Source organism: Aulonocara stuartgranti (genome assembly GCF_965226115.1).
Source record: "Aulonocara stuartgranti genome assembly, chromosome: 22".
Taxonomy (NCBI): domain Eukaryota; kingdom Metazoa; phylum Chordata; class Actinopteri; order Cichliformes; family Cichlidae; genus Aulonocara; species Aulonocara stuartgranti.
Window position 1 is genome coordinate 25846294 of NC_138957.1, and position 15186 is coordinate 25861479.

The 15186-nt window shown below is 40.6% G+C and overlaps 1 protein-coding gene across 2 annotated transcripts; it reads right to left on the reverse strand.

Annotated features, from left to right (window-relative positions):
* Positions 1-2447: 2447 nt before the first annotated feature.
* Positions 2448-15129, reverse strand: prrt1 (proline-rich transmembrane protein 1). 2 transcript variants are annotated; one of them, XM_082521701.1, is made up of 4 exons: positions 14735-15129; positions 11351-11688; positions 8339-8530; positions 2448-5444 (listed from the first exon to the last, which is right to left on the reverse strand). In XM_082521701.1, the coding sequence occupies exons 1-4, from the start codon at positions 14751-14753 to the stop codon at positions 5268-5270; spliced, it is 726 nt and encodes a 241-aa protein (XP_082377827.1). In that variant the 5' UTR covers positions 14754-15129; the 3' UTR covers positions 2448-5267. The 2 variants fall into 2 exon arrangements, with proteins under 2 accessions (XP_082377827.1, XP_082377828.1); XM_082521702.1 differs by lacking the exon at positions 14735-15129 and adding an exon at positions 13151-13290.
* Between the last annotated feature and the right edge of the window lie 57 nt (positions 15130-15186).

Genomic DNA, 15186 nt, shown 5'->3' on the forward strand with positions numbered 1-15186 from the left:
AGACACAATGTGTGAAGGGAAAGTGATGTCAGTGTGTAATGAGCTTTGTTTTTTTCATCCTGGCAAAAAAATATTGTTTTGTGCTTCTACACCTGCGGTTTTACTTCCCAGAATCCATCCTGAAATATTTCCAGACGTCGCCCATCAGTCCTGATGTTGGGGCCGGGATGACAGCCCAGCGAGAGAGCAGCAAGATGACACAAACACAAACAGCAAGACAGCCAGCGTGGCCGACACGGGGGGGAAGCTGGGACCGTGTGATAGAGGAGAGAGGCGTGCAGCGTGAGGCCAAGTTAAACGATCTCAGAGACACCGGCTCTCCTCAGGAGGCTAAACGACCATCTGTGATCCTGCACACACGGGCTGGCTCGACTCCCACCTTTTCCCTCCAACCTCTTTTCTGTTGGACAGAGACCTCGCACCATTTAAAGAGGCAATACCACAGATTTTAATGATTCTTATATGCAAAAAAGCAATATAGAAGAGGTTTCAAATGCAAAGTGACAAACCTGTAATAAAAGATCACTAAAAGAAATAAAGTATACCAAACTTTGGGTAATAAATTGCACAAAAATGCTAGCGCTAACAAAAATGATACTAATTAAAACTCACATATGAAAACTGATATTTAATTCCTTATTTTAAATTCATGAGAGACTTTAATAAACCCTCCAAGGCTTTCAGGCTTTACATGAATAATTTTCATAAAATGTGAAATCAGTGCAAGATTCTCAGAATAGATGAATTGCATGGAGGGAAGATGTAAGGTCTGGAATTCAAATAGCCTATGCTGAGATCAATAAACAAACAATAAATACACATTTTTAAACTGGTGCAATATCAATAACTATGTGCGCAATTAATTATAGTAGTGTTATTGAAGAAAAGAAACGGACCAGTGAACAAATAAAAAGGCATGAAAACTACCACTGGAAAAAAGTGACCTGTTTTCTAAAATGTAAGAAATCTTCAAATGAGGACTATTTAGGGACTTTATGTGAGGGGGGCCTGACAGACATATGTACATAAAAGCAGTTCATGAACACAGAAATTGACGGGAAAGAACGCATAAGTCTGGGAAGGAACAACAAAAGGGGAGGTGATAAAATATTTGGGTGACTTACGTTACTTTCTGGTCTCAAGAGAAAGGAACTAATTGAATAAGTCCCCACTAGATAATGAGGGCATGCAATGTACTTATTTTCTTGGGTAAATTGTTCATTCTATTCAGTTCATTTTAAATGTTAGCTTACTTCTGATCCATTCACTAACTCATCTAAGTCTTTATTTTATGCCAGCAGATGGTGCGTTTCAGTCACAGCCCTCCTTTTCACCCAATCATTCTCCAAGTCTGTAACTCTTTTGGTTTCTCGCGGTCAGGTTAGTGAAATAAAGGAGCTGAAATCTGCTTTGAGATCTGCACTATTCAGGTTGAAAGTAAAGTCGGGGAAACCCAGAAGCATACTGGTTCAGACAGCAACTAAGGGGAACCACAGGACTGTATATACACTGAGAGCTCAGGGGTCCCCAAAACTCACATACAGACACTGCTTTCACTTTTTTCGTGCTTTTACTTTTATTTACAACAACAGTTGTTGCTTGTTTGGAACCTAAAGTGACCATAATTGTCTTTAGCTTACAATATAAAGCACCTTGAGGCAACCATTATTGTGATTTGGTGCTATATAAATAAAACTGAATTGAATTGAATTGAGAGGGTGGATCACCTAATGCTAACAACCTTGGTCAGTAATGCTTTAATGCTAAATATTTTTATTTGTAAGTCACTTGAACTCAGGTCTCGCCTGGCCTTTAAACTGTTTGTCAGTCATTTGTCCATTTACTTTTGAACATATGAAAATAGCTCAGTTAAACCCTTTGACCTAAAGCTGAAAGTCTGCACTTCAATCACATCTTGATTCTAGGATTTAACGTCCACTGTGGTGACAAAACGACAAAAAAATACTGTCCAAAGACTTAATGGTGTGGAAAGGGAGTGAAATCAACCTTGTGGTGGTTCCAGAGGGGAAAAGATCCATTTATAATTATTAATCGTGTTTTCGATAACTGTGGGTTTGATAATGAGTCTTTTTTTCATCCATTCCGGACCAAAGAGGCAAAAAAAAAAGATGGCCAGGAAACAACATGAAAGTGACCGATGTGATATGATTTTACATGTTTATACAGTAAAACAGTTAAGGAAGGTTTATTAATTTTAATGTGCAGAGCCCAAAACCTGCAGCACATCCTGTGATTAAACAGAAGATAGCAAGAGACACTGTAGTCCATGTTCTGACAGAGGAAGGAAAAAAGAGACAGAGAGAGGCAGAAAACCGGGGCAACTATAAATAGCATCCTAGTGATGAGGGAGAGAGGAGATGCCATAGAGACCGAGAGGATGGAGAGGTGAAAAACAGACCCAAAGAATGAGACGCTGTCTTCGTTGATTTCTTGTTCACAGCTCAAAATTATTGTTTTATTCATTACTCAAACAACTGAAGTCAGAAACAACCAATGCATGTGCAGCACAGCCATGAACATAATTAAAATAATAAACCCCAAGAGAACCACATGTACACGGTAATTTTTGGCTCTTTGAACAAGCAACCCGCTGCATTTACAAGCCGAAAAACAAAACAGAGAAATGAAAAGGAAATAAGGAACACACATCCCAGCTGTAGCGCCAACAGCTGCAGTTCATCCCATCAGAAAGGATTGCATACGAAGATGCAGCCAAGCAGCAGACAAACTAGGAGTGACTCCATTCAGTCAGCACACTCACTGCCAGAGCCTTCTGTGCAATTATAATACTAAACAGCCCTGTGTTTCATTTAACACTGATTTTAATTCAGTGTCACCATACTGACTGGGCTTGTATTTGCACTGGGAAAAAGAAAATGTGAGTCTTAAGAGGAAAATTTTATTTTTATTCCTGCTTAGAAACTACTTTGACATTTTGGGAGACACATTTATTTAGCTCTCCTGCAGAGAATGAGACAAGATGAGATGAGAATACTGACGCTCATATTTTAGCACTGAGGGGGAGCTAATTTAGCTAAGTCCAAAATATAATAAAAAATACACTTATTAGCATCTCTAAAGCTTAATACTTAGAACATTACATCTATTTACTATATATAATACAAGAAGAAAGTGTAAAAATAAATTTAGAGATGCTTAAAGGCAGATTTTGAAACAATTGGACATAGCTAGCAGTTTCCCGCTCTTTTCCAGGTTTTATGCTAAGCTAGCTAAGCTAATATCTCAAGGCCACAGGTAGTAAAACTCTCTACAGGAAAGATATTTCATTCTCTAAAATGCTGATCCATTTTAAATGCTGAAACACAACTCCTCTAACATGTTTGGGAGTCACATAGCATTTTTAATCTTAACTTGTTAAAGCAGTTTCAAAACAACGACAGTGTTAGCGATTAGCAGCCTGTTTAGGTTTAGTGTTCTTTTTTGTTCCAGCTTCAAATTGTTATTGTTTTATTCCTGTTACTTACATTTTACATGCAACAGAATAAATAAAATGTACCTAAAAGGATTGAATAACATGGGATTTGTAAAATAAGTAATTATTGTGGGTTAAATTCCTGTCTCAGATTAAAAATATCAATATAAATGTTTTTCAATGTGTTAAACAATATATAAATAATAATATTAAAACTGTTAGGTAATTATCAAATTATAAACTTTCCCTATTGTGTTAATATTTTTATAAAACTTTTTTTTTTGGAATATTGTCGTCCTAGGGATCAACAGAGATATGTTAATAGGTCCAATAACTCCTAAGAGGAGAAAGAGAGTATGAGAGAGTCATAGGTTCATCTAAGGTAATATGATAGAGCTGAAAGTGCTACAATAGAACACAGGCATTAAGTTTTCCTCTCTCTCACACTAGAAACATTCATTTTACCACCCCGGAAACCTGACTTTATAGTTTACACAGTAACGGTGGAGCCACAGAATTGCATGAAAACAAACTCTGTAGATAAAATTAAAGGAGCCACACTTCTAGCCTTAGTATTTAAGAGAAATGGAAGCAAACTGAGGATGACATGCAGGATTATGTTGCCTCATTCTTCTAATTTTTCACTAAGTCTCATAAAAAGTGTTTTAAAGATTAAATAGCAAGAGATGTGCAACACAAAAAAGGCTAACACACTTCTAAAATGCTATATTCGCAAACCTAATATTTAAAGACTTATCATCTAAGTTGTCTCCTTTTCTTGTTTTGACAGTAGCTTCGTTGACATCTTGAAAAATACTTCAGCACACATTTATTACAGGGAAATGTTCCCAAAAGCAGCAGCATTTTTTTTTTTGCACTCAAAGCCCATTAGCTTAGATTTATATTCATGCACTGTAAAAACTATAAATGTAAGCAGCTGCATCATCTCGTCCTGTTACTACAAAGTGCAATATCATAGTGGTAAGATATCAAATTCAGGCCAATTCAATCAGTCCGACAAATTCAATAAAACAGCGATATACTGCAAATTATAGCAGACAAAGTCTATGCATGGGTAAATACTGGATAAATGAATAAATTTCAGATTATAAATAAATAACACATAGTTCATATAGTATCATTTTAAACAGATAAGTGTTGATATAATACATAAACAGAAATATATACTCTGATTGGTCAGTCTAGTCTGCATTTGGCATGTTATAAATGTACATCGACTATCCCCTCTGACACTTCTACACTGCAAATCAGCACTGCTTCCACATGGCACGCATAAAGAAGAGAACACATGTATATCTGCACCAGCGAGACTTAAATAAGCTAAATAAACCTTTTTTTTTTTAAATGAGGCATCTGAAATTTCATCAACCGTGGGGGTCGCCACTTGGTCAATTTTGCTGCTAAAATATGTAACACACACACAGCGGCCTATCCTCTCATCCAAACACATCAGTGAAGGACGTATAAATTAATCAGCATCACATGAATTGTTAATGCAAGGAGCTTTGTTTCCCTCCTGCAGCTCATATCTAGGTGTAAATATTAAGCGGCCGCTGTGATAACAGCAAAGCTGGGCCTCGTTTGACAGCTGTTTGCATTTGGACGACAGCTGTGGTTGGTTGTGAGTGTGTGATGGCGGCAGGTTAGGTCAGAGCTGTGTGTGTGTGGCTGTATGCAGAGGGCCAGCAGCAGTTTTGAGTGCATTTTTTTTAATGCTTCTACATCCTCATAATGATTGAGAGTTAGCTAGCTAATACAGGCCATGATTTCCCAGCAGGACTTAATAGTGGAGTTACGGCTCCCAGTCGTCATCGTGGTGCTGCGATGCTATGATGACTACCACGGTGAGGATGGTGCACAGCACAATGGAGGCGATGCCAACCGCCAGACTGATGAAGGAGAAGTTGCGCGCCTCGCGGGAGGCTATTTCCGCCGTCACCATGTCCCCTCTGGCTATCGCCGTACGCACCTAAGTGAGAAGGAGGGAGGAGAAATTCGAAAATGTGTTACGCAACAAGCAGATACACGAGTGGGAGCAGGAGAGAGTCTGAAACAGCATGAATGGATCGATTTCACTGCAGCACAGGCTGAATGTGCAGTAACACCCTATAACATCATATAGAGCTCAGACCGGTGGGTCCATGCCCTGTCAGATCAGCTCAGCGCACAGCCAGCTGAGCAGGCCCAGAGGAAAAAATCCATTCTGTCCCATTGCACTGACAATGGTGCAGTTATGTAATGATGTGGTCTGTTGAGTGCGTGTTGGTCAGCACAGTCTGCCATTAGATAAACAACAGAGCAACATAAAAGTATGAAAGTCACCAGACGGAGCTCTAACTTTACACCACCTGCACAGAAAAACAGCATTTAAAAAAAAAAAAAAAAACTGCGCCTGCTGATGCAGATTATGTAGAGGTGACATCAGTGAATCCACAAAGTAACATCTTCCATCTGTTTTTTTTTTTTTTTTTTGGTATGATTATGAATCACAAAATACTGGCTCCTGGTTTGCAGTCGGTAAATTCATAGCCACGTCGTTTTCTGTATTTCAGATCCTATCTTGGCAGGAAGAAAGAGCCACAGCCTGTTTTGACACAAACAGTCAAGGGATGAATGATCTTTCCTGACAGTCACATGCAGCTGGAAGGCTTTTTTTTTTTTTTTTTTTAATTCACAACCCATTAAAAAGATAAAGATAAAATAATTTTGCCTGAAAACCTTTATATATGTGCCATTTTACAAGAGTTGCTTTCCAAAATATATGTCAAGGCTTGAGATAATTTAGTTTTCTCATTTGTAGTGTCACAAAGTGTGAAGTATCTCATTCTTCTGCGACTAAGGGCTCCAGTGTTGCCCTAAAAACTACTGAAAATACACAAGAGAGCAACAAGTGACACATCCCCTACAAACTGTAGATAAAAGATGGATGTAGGCACCCTTTTGCTTAACTGCCTTTGCCGTTTTATTTTTTGGAAACCTGCAGTGACATATTTCAGTAGTAGCGAGTCGGTAAAAGTGAAATCCAGGGTTTTTTTTGGTTGTCCTTAAAATTAATCGCATAAAGGTACAAGTCCATTTTTAAAACTACCGTAAACACAGTTCAGAGGTCCAATTCAGTGACGTGAATAAGGTGAAGCGAAGCTCAACAAACAGCTAGCGGCATAATCGACACCTACTTGACAATTACCTCCCACAGGACCACCGCAGTAGATGTACCACAGATTTTTCACACAATGATGTAGTTCTGCTGTAAATTTGGACATTTTGACGTGGAGGTCTGAGGAAAACTGTAGTTTCTGTCACATTCAATAACCTACACATGTCAAAGCCATAGATACGCAGTTCTGCTGTTGCCTTTACTGAGCTGTTCGCTTATCAACAAATGTGTAGTCTTTCAGAGCTTAAAATAATTCCACAAAATGTATTTGGCTCCTTCCTAAATACTTAGTTTTTTGCATATTTGTCCCACTTACATGTGTCAGACCATCAAACAACTTTGAAAATTAGACAAAGATACCCTGAGTAAATATAAAATTACATTTCTGATTTCATTTATTAAGGGAAAAGGTTAGCTAAACCTACCTGCACCCTATACCTGGTTTTGGCAGCAGGAACTTTAATCAAGTGTGTGTGATGCTTGGTGGTAAGACTTTCATATCACCGTGTAGGAATCTTGTCCCAGTTTTCTTCACAAAATTGCTTTTATTCAGCCAGATCGAAGCGTTTTCCACCACAAACAGCCCGTTTAAGGTCATGCCAAAGCATGTCAATCGTTTTAAATCCAGACTTTGACTCAGCCATTCCAAAACCTTCATTTTGTTTATTTCTGAGCTATTCAGAGGTGAACTTTCTGGGTTGTTTTGGCTCATGCTGCATAACCGAAGTAAACTTGAGCTTCAGGGTGTAAACTGATGATTTTCAAGATTTTCTGGTAGACAGCAGTTTGATCAATTACAGCAAGCCCAGAGTCCAGAAGAGGCAACCCAGCCCCAGACCAGCACCCTACCATGTTACTCTCCCATTTTTGTCCAGTCTCTTTCTTACTGTTGAACTCTGACCTTAACTGAGAAAAGTGAGGCCTGCAGCTCTTTAGATGTTGTTCTGGTTCTTTTGTGACCTCCTGGATGATTCGTCGATTTGCTTTTGGAGTAATTTAGGTAGGCTGGACACTCCTGTTACTCCATTTGTATACAGTGGCTCTCACCGTGGTTCACTGGAGTCCCAAAACATTTGAAATGGCTTTGTAACCCATTCCAGACTGATAGATGTCAGTGACTTTGTTTCTCAGGTGTGTTTCTTCAGACTGTGGCATAATGTGTTACTTTTTGAGATCTTTTATCCTTCTTCAGGAAGGCTAGCTAAAATTTAACTCAACTTTCAAAAACTGTAGGGCATGTAAATAAATTTGGATAGCTTTTTATCCCTCAATCAATAAAATCATAATTTAAAAACGTCATTTTGTATTTTCTCTGCTTATCAAATATTACAATTTGTATGATAATATGAAACATTTAAATGTAAGAAAGATACCTGTTCTGTTTACTGAGAACCACACGGCTCGGCTGTTTCTAGAAATTATTGAGAAATTACTGGAAGTAAAATATTCTCTTAAATATTGATTTTATAGAGTCTTGTTTTAACGTGCAAAGAAAGAGCTTTAAGTCACTGAAAGTTTTTGTCTTATTTTACAGGACGACAAGAAAAACTGCAGGATTTCTATCATTTATCATTTTAAATGGGAGCATCTGCGTCTGCAAATAAAATGGCTTTAAAGTGAAAATTCATCGCAAAGTCATCTGTAAAGGTGATATTATATCGATATGAAAGCCACAGATGAAAAGGAGACTATGAAGCAGCATTAACCTGCACTGCTTTGATGATCGCAATGATGCCTGTTGGCCAGAAGCAGCAGACGGTGGTGAGCACTGCGATGGGCAGGTAGTCGTGCGGCGGTCGGCGGTCCATTAGGGTGATGCTCGGTGGCATTTGCATGGGGTGAATCTGGCCCGGTGGGATCCCCGGGTGAGTTCCTCCAGCCGGCATGTAGGGCTGACCCTGAACAGAGAGAGAGAGGAGGAGAAGATGGAGAGCGGTGCTTTTAAAACAGTCCAGCAGCTTGCAAAGCTCTTTCCACACCAAAACACAGAGGAACATGCTAATGTGAGTGAAGAAGGGCACAGCAGCCGGGCAGCAGGAAGCAGAGCCTGCTAGGATCGCTGGTGTCAGAGGGGGCATTCGGATTTTTGATTGTCTCATTTTTAATTTAAATGAATTTCTCACAGTTGGACGAGACGTTGGAGGCGACCTAATCGTGGCGCGGAGGCACTGAACATTAGCTCTCTATGCCAAGTGGACAATTTTAGCTTTATTTTAAACCACCTGCGGAGCTGAAACGTGACTGCACTGCACCGTACAGTCATATCTGTAATTACCATTAGCTGTGAGACGAGATATCAGAGTGCAGTGCCGCTTTCAGCCTGTCGGGATTAAAAATTATGTTCAGTACTTGGGGTTTTTTTTCAATTAGATGCAAGAAACGCATCACAATTCGCTCTGCTTGAGCTGTGCATGTTTATCAGCTCAGCAGGCCAGACAGAAATACACTTAAAAAAAAGAAAAAAAAGGAAAAGGATTTTGTGATTTTGTGCTGCAGTGCAGATTTTGCTCTCGATATTATTCTCCTCGCATTCAAACCCACGCTGCTTTTAAGAAATTACCGACGGGAAGCTGGACAGCTGCACTTTCAGATGTCTGATGATTCACAGTCTCTTTCCGAGGCCTCGTTTTACAACTTTGATGTTAGTTCAGGGTAAAATATAAATTGTTTGATCTATTAACGTGGACGAACGTGTGGCTGTAGTTCAAAAATCCACTGTGTTCTCCAGCAACAATGAATGGGCAAAGAGTACAGATTGGTCTTTATAATACATGATGTTGAAGCTTAATAGTTCAACCAAGGATTTATGTCGTCTGCTCAAATGGTCTCATTCCTGTCATTGCTGTTATTAATATATTAGAATACTCCGAAGCTCCCAGGACAGTGAGATGAGACCTGGAGAGGTAAAACTCTGCTGCAGAATTAGAAAAACAGGAAAAGATTTAATATTTATCATCCTCTGACCCCTCAAATATCCCCATCTGTCAGAGATGCTAAATTTATGAAATTTATGTTTTATTTTTGAAAAATGAGCCTCAGAAAAACAGTAGAAACTGAACAATACAGAGAGAAGCAGCTCTACTTGTCCTTCAACCCTCCTCCACCTACAAGTACTGGCCTTTAACTTCAGTTTAAACTTATTTAGTGCTGCACATGTTTTAGTTCCTCCCTGCAGTCATCAACTATATTGTTAGTTTACAGCTGTGCTGCACTTCCTTTGTTCTGCAGAGCCCCTGATGTCCCTTGTGGGGACATTTTTAATTTCATGCACGCAAATTATTGTCTTGATAATTTGGAATAATGCTCCTCTAATGATTTCACAGTATTTTGCAACCCAGATCCGAGCTTGAGTGTCATAAGATGCTCTTACGCATCGGCATCGTCTGTTGTGAAGGACATCTCCTGCGCAGCCAGTTATTCCTGCTGATCGTGTGTCTGTGCAAAAGCAGCAGCAAAGCCCAAAGAAAAAATATGGATCTCTTTATGCAAAATTAGCTTCTCTTAAAATCTAATTGTCTTGTTTATGAAGGATTTGTGCACAAATTATTTTTAAAAAAAAAGCTTTACAATGACGTTCAGCAACAAAAGATTTGCTTTCTTTTTTGTTGTTGCTGTTTTGTATATGAATTGATTTAAAATCAGCCAAATCAATTAATTTTACTGGCTTGAACTGCTGCTCTGTGACTCATTTTTCAAACTTACGGCTCCTCTAATGTACGAATATTGTATTAGCATTTATATTCCACCTCAGTGACGCACTCAGTTATGTATTAGAGTGTAAAAAAAGCAGTATAATTTATGTAATGTGGGTTAACTGATTACATTGATATTAATTAACTGACACGTCAGCTTTCATGTATTATAATTTATGTGTGGCTTCCAGACGATCTTTCACTTTAAGCACACTTTACCACGAAGTACCGATTTCACCCGTCAGGCTCAAAGCTCAGAGAAATATCTCGATTGTTATGAGAATCAAACAAACACACTCAGCCTGTTTTTGCTGGAAAGCTGCACACAAAAATGAAACCACATGTCCTCTAGCCTGAAAAATGTCCTACGCCTTTATATAAGTACAAGGACAATCAATGCAAATTACTTCAGCCTAATAATGCAACAACGTGCAGAATTAGCCTGCATGTTTACGTCCCTGTCTGACCCTGCAAAATTAATGAAATGAAAGCAACACCAAAGAGCTTATTCAAAACACTGCTGTGTGCATCATTAATCATTAAAAATGATCATTCATCATCATTAAAGATATTTAAAATCATACGAGAGGCTCTTTGTGGGCTGGTGGGACACGAGCCTGATGAATAAAGACATGCTCACTGGAACAAATCAGGTGGTTTGTAATTTTCCTTTTTCTGACTGAGCTTTCCGGACATTTATTGCTGATTATGTGGGGAAAAAAAGAGACATCGTTTGATTAATAAATGTCCAGCTAATTGACGCAACAGCAGGTGCCACAAACGAAGCAGAAAATGAGCAAATTACTTCACAAAATGCGCATTTTCTCTGAAGATAGAGACAAGCCCCTGAGATAACAGAAGAACGCTTGATTCCCTGCATAATAAGCATCGAATGACATTTAGTGGATCTTACTGAGGAGTGAATTATGGACAATTTTAAACGAGCCGGAAAGAAGTGTGGAGGTTTAATTCTGCTGCAGCCTGCTGCCAGAGCTGTGAAATCTTTCAAGGCTGTGTCTCACTCACCGATGCCATGGGGTAGACGGGAACGTAAGCTGTGCACGGCTGCAGCTGAAGCGGGTAGCCCGGGTGGAGGTATCCCACAGGAGGGTGCGCCATGGTGCCTCCCGGAGCCTGGGTCTGGACAGTGTAGCCCTGCGGGGCTCCCGGAGGCCCCATCGGGGCACACTGGAACTGAGTTTCTTGGAGGTATCCCTCTGAACCCGGAGGAGGAGGCGGAGGAGGGTAGTTGGGCTGGGTGCCCGGCGCGGGAGGCATGTTGGGGTGCTGGGGCATGTTGGGGTCCTGTGGGCCGGGCAGGTACGGAGGAGGCTGCATGGTCTGACGGCCAGAGTCATCGAGCCCTGAGAGTGGAAGAGGGAGGAAAGATGAGGAAAGGTAGGTGAGCAGTCAGAAATAGACAAGGCAGAGGAAGAACAATAAAAGAAACAGATGTAAGAGCGAGAGCGTGTTATCTAACTCGAGCACGGCTACACGTGTGTTTGCATGTTGGCTCTAATATGTCTTATTTCACTGCCGAGGAGGAGAGAAAAAAAACAATTACACGGAGCACAGCTCTTCAGCAAGACTTAAAAAAGCAGCTACAAAGCCTGACATTTCCAACCTGCGCAGGCTAATGATGACAGTGATTGGCATTTTCACTGCCGGCAAAGGAAAAGAAGAAAGGCCTTTTTCTCTGCTTATCCTTCACAAAGAAGTTTATTAGCAGCAGAAATTTGGCATTTCAGGTGTCGAGAAACACGTCCCGAAGCATCTGTCTGCTTCTGGACGTCTGAACACTTTAATGCTCACACCTCTGCTCCCTTTGTGTTTGCTTAACACTGAAAACAACTGAGAGGGTTGGAGGAATAGAAGACGGAGGATTTGATGAGACATGAAGAAGGAGAGCAGGAGGCAGTGTCAGCGAGCGGGAGAGAAGCTGGGTGATGAGGGATGACGACTTGTGCGCTCGGGGGACCGGTTTTACGTAAGAGGCCCCAACCCTGTCACAAGCAGGAAGTGGACCAGAAAGAGACAGAGGGGAAAGGAGCGAGCGCGAGGAGGAAGACACCTTTGAAAGGTCATCACGTGATGAGCAGAAAATATATCAGAGTGTGTGTGTGTGTGCGCAGCATCTTTGGCAATTATAACTTGAATTCCATATAAAATAACATGAGACGTCACATTATTTTCTTCTTTATGATAAAGATCTTAATAGTGCAACGACCTGCATCCAGATGAGAGAAATAAAACTGTGGGAACACTCAAGCCGAGTAGTTAATTTAATCGCTCGTCATTACTCTGCAAAATGCAATCACGCGCAGTGTTTTGTCATCACTTCAACAACAGATTTAAGCTAAAATACACATTTTCTTCTGTTATTTCACTGAATAAATAATGATAATGTTTCTTTTTAATTAAATCTCTTCCATTTTCTGCCTTAATGTTTGAATTCTGTGCAGGAATAGATCACTGTCTTAAGCAAGTTGTCTGCTACTGATCCAATTCTAGCCATCATTATAGATCAATAGTCTTTTAATCAAATATATATTGATTTTTTCCCCTTTCCATTAAACTGTAATGCTTAAACATTAAAGGGACAGTTCACCTCAAAATCAAATGTAGATCTAATTCATCCATCTCAGTTGTTTTGGCACGTGCTGTCCAGTTTTTTAAGGGATCAGGTGCAGAAATGCTCCTCTTCTCTTGGATATAATGGAAGTAAAGTACTGCCTTGTGGTGCTCAACATGTTAAAAAAAAAAGCTTATATTGGGAAAAACCCAGCAGCAGCACCTCTTCACAGAAATAATGACCAGGTTACTCACAAAGAAAATCTTGATGTGAGCAGTTTCATGCGGAAACTCCCAAACTACTCCATCCAGCTGCATGAAAGTGTCAGCCTGTCCAGGCGAGGCTGTGACAGAGTGACGGCATTTAAACATTCATGGCTTCCTCTCTCAGATCAGCTGTAACGTCTCACAGCTCAGCAGCCATCTTGAAACATCCCTGGACTCTTGCTTGGCCAGCAAAGTTTAAATTTGCCTTAATCTCAGTGATCACTGGGACATAAAACAGTTGAATCTGTAGCATCCATCTATCTTCCACTTGGTTGCATTTTATTCCAAGTAAAGTGAGCATTTCTGAGCTGGTTTGGTGCCGATATCATAAAAAGTCACACTAAAAACAGCTGAGATCAATAAACAACAGGTTAAGGCCCGAGGTAGGATATGTCTGATTTGGGGTAAAGTGTCCCTTTAAGGTCGCAGTCAATCTGCAGCGCCCACAGCTGCAGATTTTACTGACCAGAAGCCGTCAAACACACCTAATCAGAAATATTGATTTTCTCTGTTGAGTTACAACCTGAGACATTTTGAGCTGTGGGAAATGTTTGATGATTCACCCAGAAGCATGCACAGAGCTGTGGCAGTGGCACACCTGAATGTGATGCTGCCCTCGAGTTAGAACTAAAACCGAGTCCGTCTGTCATCAGCAAAATGCCTGTAATACTCTCTTCTTGAGGCATTTGCTACTTAGAAGCTTGGAACAGTTAACTAATACCTGTACATCCATTTAGCTGAACACATTAACGTCCCTGCTGTATTTTAATGGTTTTGCATTCCCATGAGTGTCTTCTGAGCATCAGCAGATGTCCATCCATTGTTTAATTATAGCCTCTCAGATCTGATTAAAGCACAAGACAGCGGTCACGTTTACAGCCGGCTCCACATTATGCTCTTCACACCTCCTGAGGCAAGATCAGGTGTCATCGTCTACTTTGTTTTACTGTTTATTTGAATATTTTTAAGAGGAAAGATGCAGTTCACCAGCAACATCAGTAACTGGTGCTTCAAATTCTAAAATATTAGAAAGTGGAAGGATTAAAGTGTGTGTGTGTCTGTGGAAGAGAGGCTCGGGTTCACGAGCAATAAATGGTTGTTAAAGGCGTGCACGCGCAAAGGACACCCACATCCTGTCTATAGTCAGGAGAGATGTACGTAGGCCCGTGCGTAATGATGTGAGACATATATAACAGAGGGGAGGAAAAATAGGGAACAGGGAGTCCAGGAAGGATGTGAAAGCTCACTTCAGTGAAGAAAATCTGAACATGAAAATAAACTAAATGTAAAAGAAATAAATTCAGCAGATACACACAGAAAGTCTGATGATATTAGTTTAAAGTCTCCACGGCCCTGCGGTTATTTTTTCCAACCCCCACCAAAGCTGCACCCACACAGCGGTGCATCATCTTGTAGACACAGCAGAAGCAAAAGCGGATGGAGAGGTTGACAAGGGGGCAGCTGGGAAAAGCGCAGATGACAGCAAACTAGAAAAAACCAAAACACACACACATATATATAGGCCGATGCCCTGGATCTGCCTTCGTGCTTCAGACAATTAAAACGCCTCACCGTGCTTTTCTGACGACATGCTTTCAGATCTTCTGTCCGCCTCCTTTGATCGGATCTATTTTTTTTCCTTTACTCCAGTTGGTGGTGAAAATCCTCCTTCAAGTGCGCGATGATGCAGACTTTTAATCCAAACGGGTGCAGCCCATCCTCAGGATGTTTTCATCTTTATTTCTTTAGCGGCAGTAACAACTTGAGGTGTTTTTTCTTCTTCCTTTGTTGCTTTAAACCCGGCTCTGTCACCGCGCACAGCTCCGTTCAGCTCCCCCTCCTCTCCTCTCCTCTCTGTGCGCGCAGGGCAGTCTAATAATGTTTCTCCGCTAACGCGTCGCTGTACATTGAATTAATGAGACACAAAGCTATCGCTGTCTTAAAGCGACAGCTCGGACTCGGGCAGCGCGCACAGGCAGCAGGCTGGAACATCTCATTACAGCTCAACAAACGAGGCAGTCTCT

Coding starts and splice junctions, on each gene's coding strand:
- prrt1 (XM_082521701.1), bottom strand. Junction 8,531..11,350: donor CCGTCTACCCCATGGCATCG/GTGAGTGAGACA, acceptor CTCTCTGTTCAG/GGTCAGCCCTACATGCCGGC. Junction 5,445..8,338: donor CGATCATCAAAGCAGTGCAG/GTTAATGCTGCT, acceptor CTTCTCACTTAG/GTGCGTACGGCGATAGCCAG.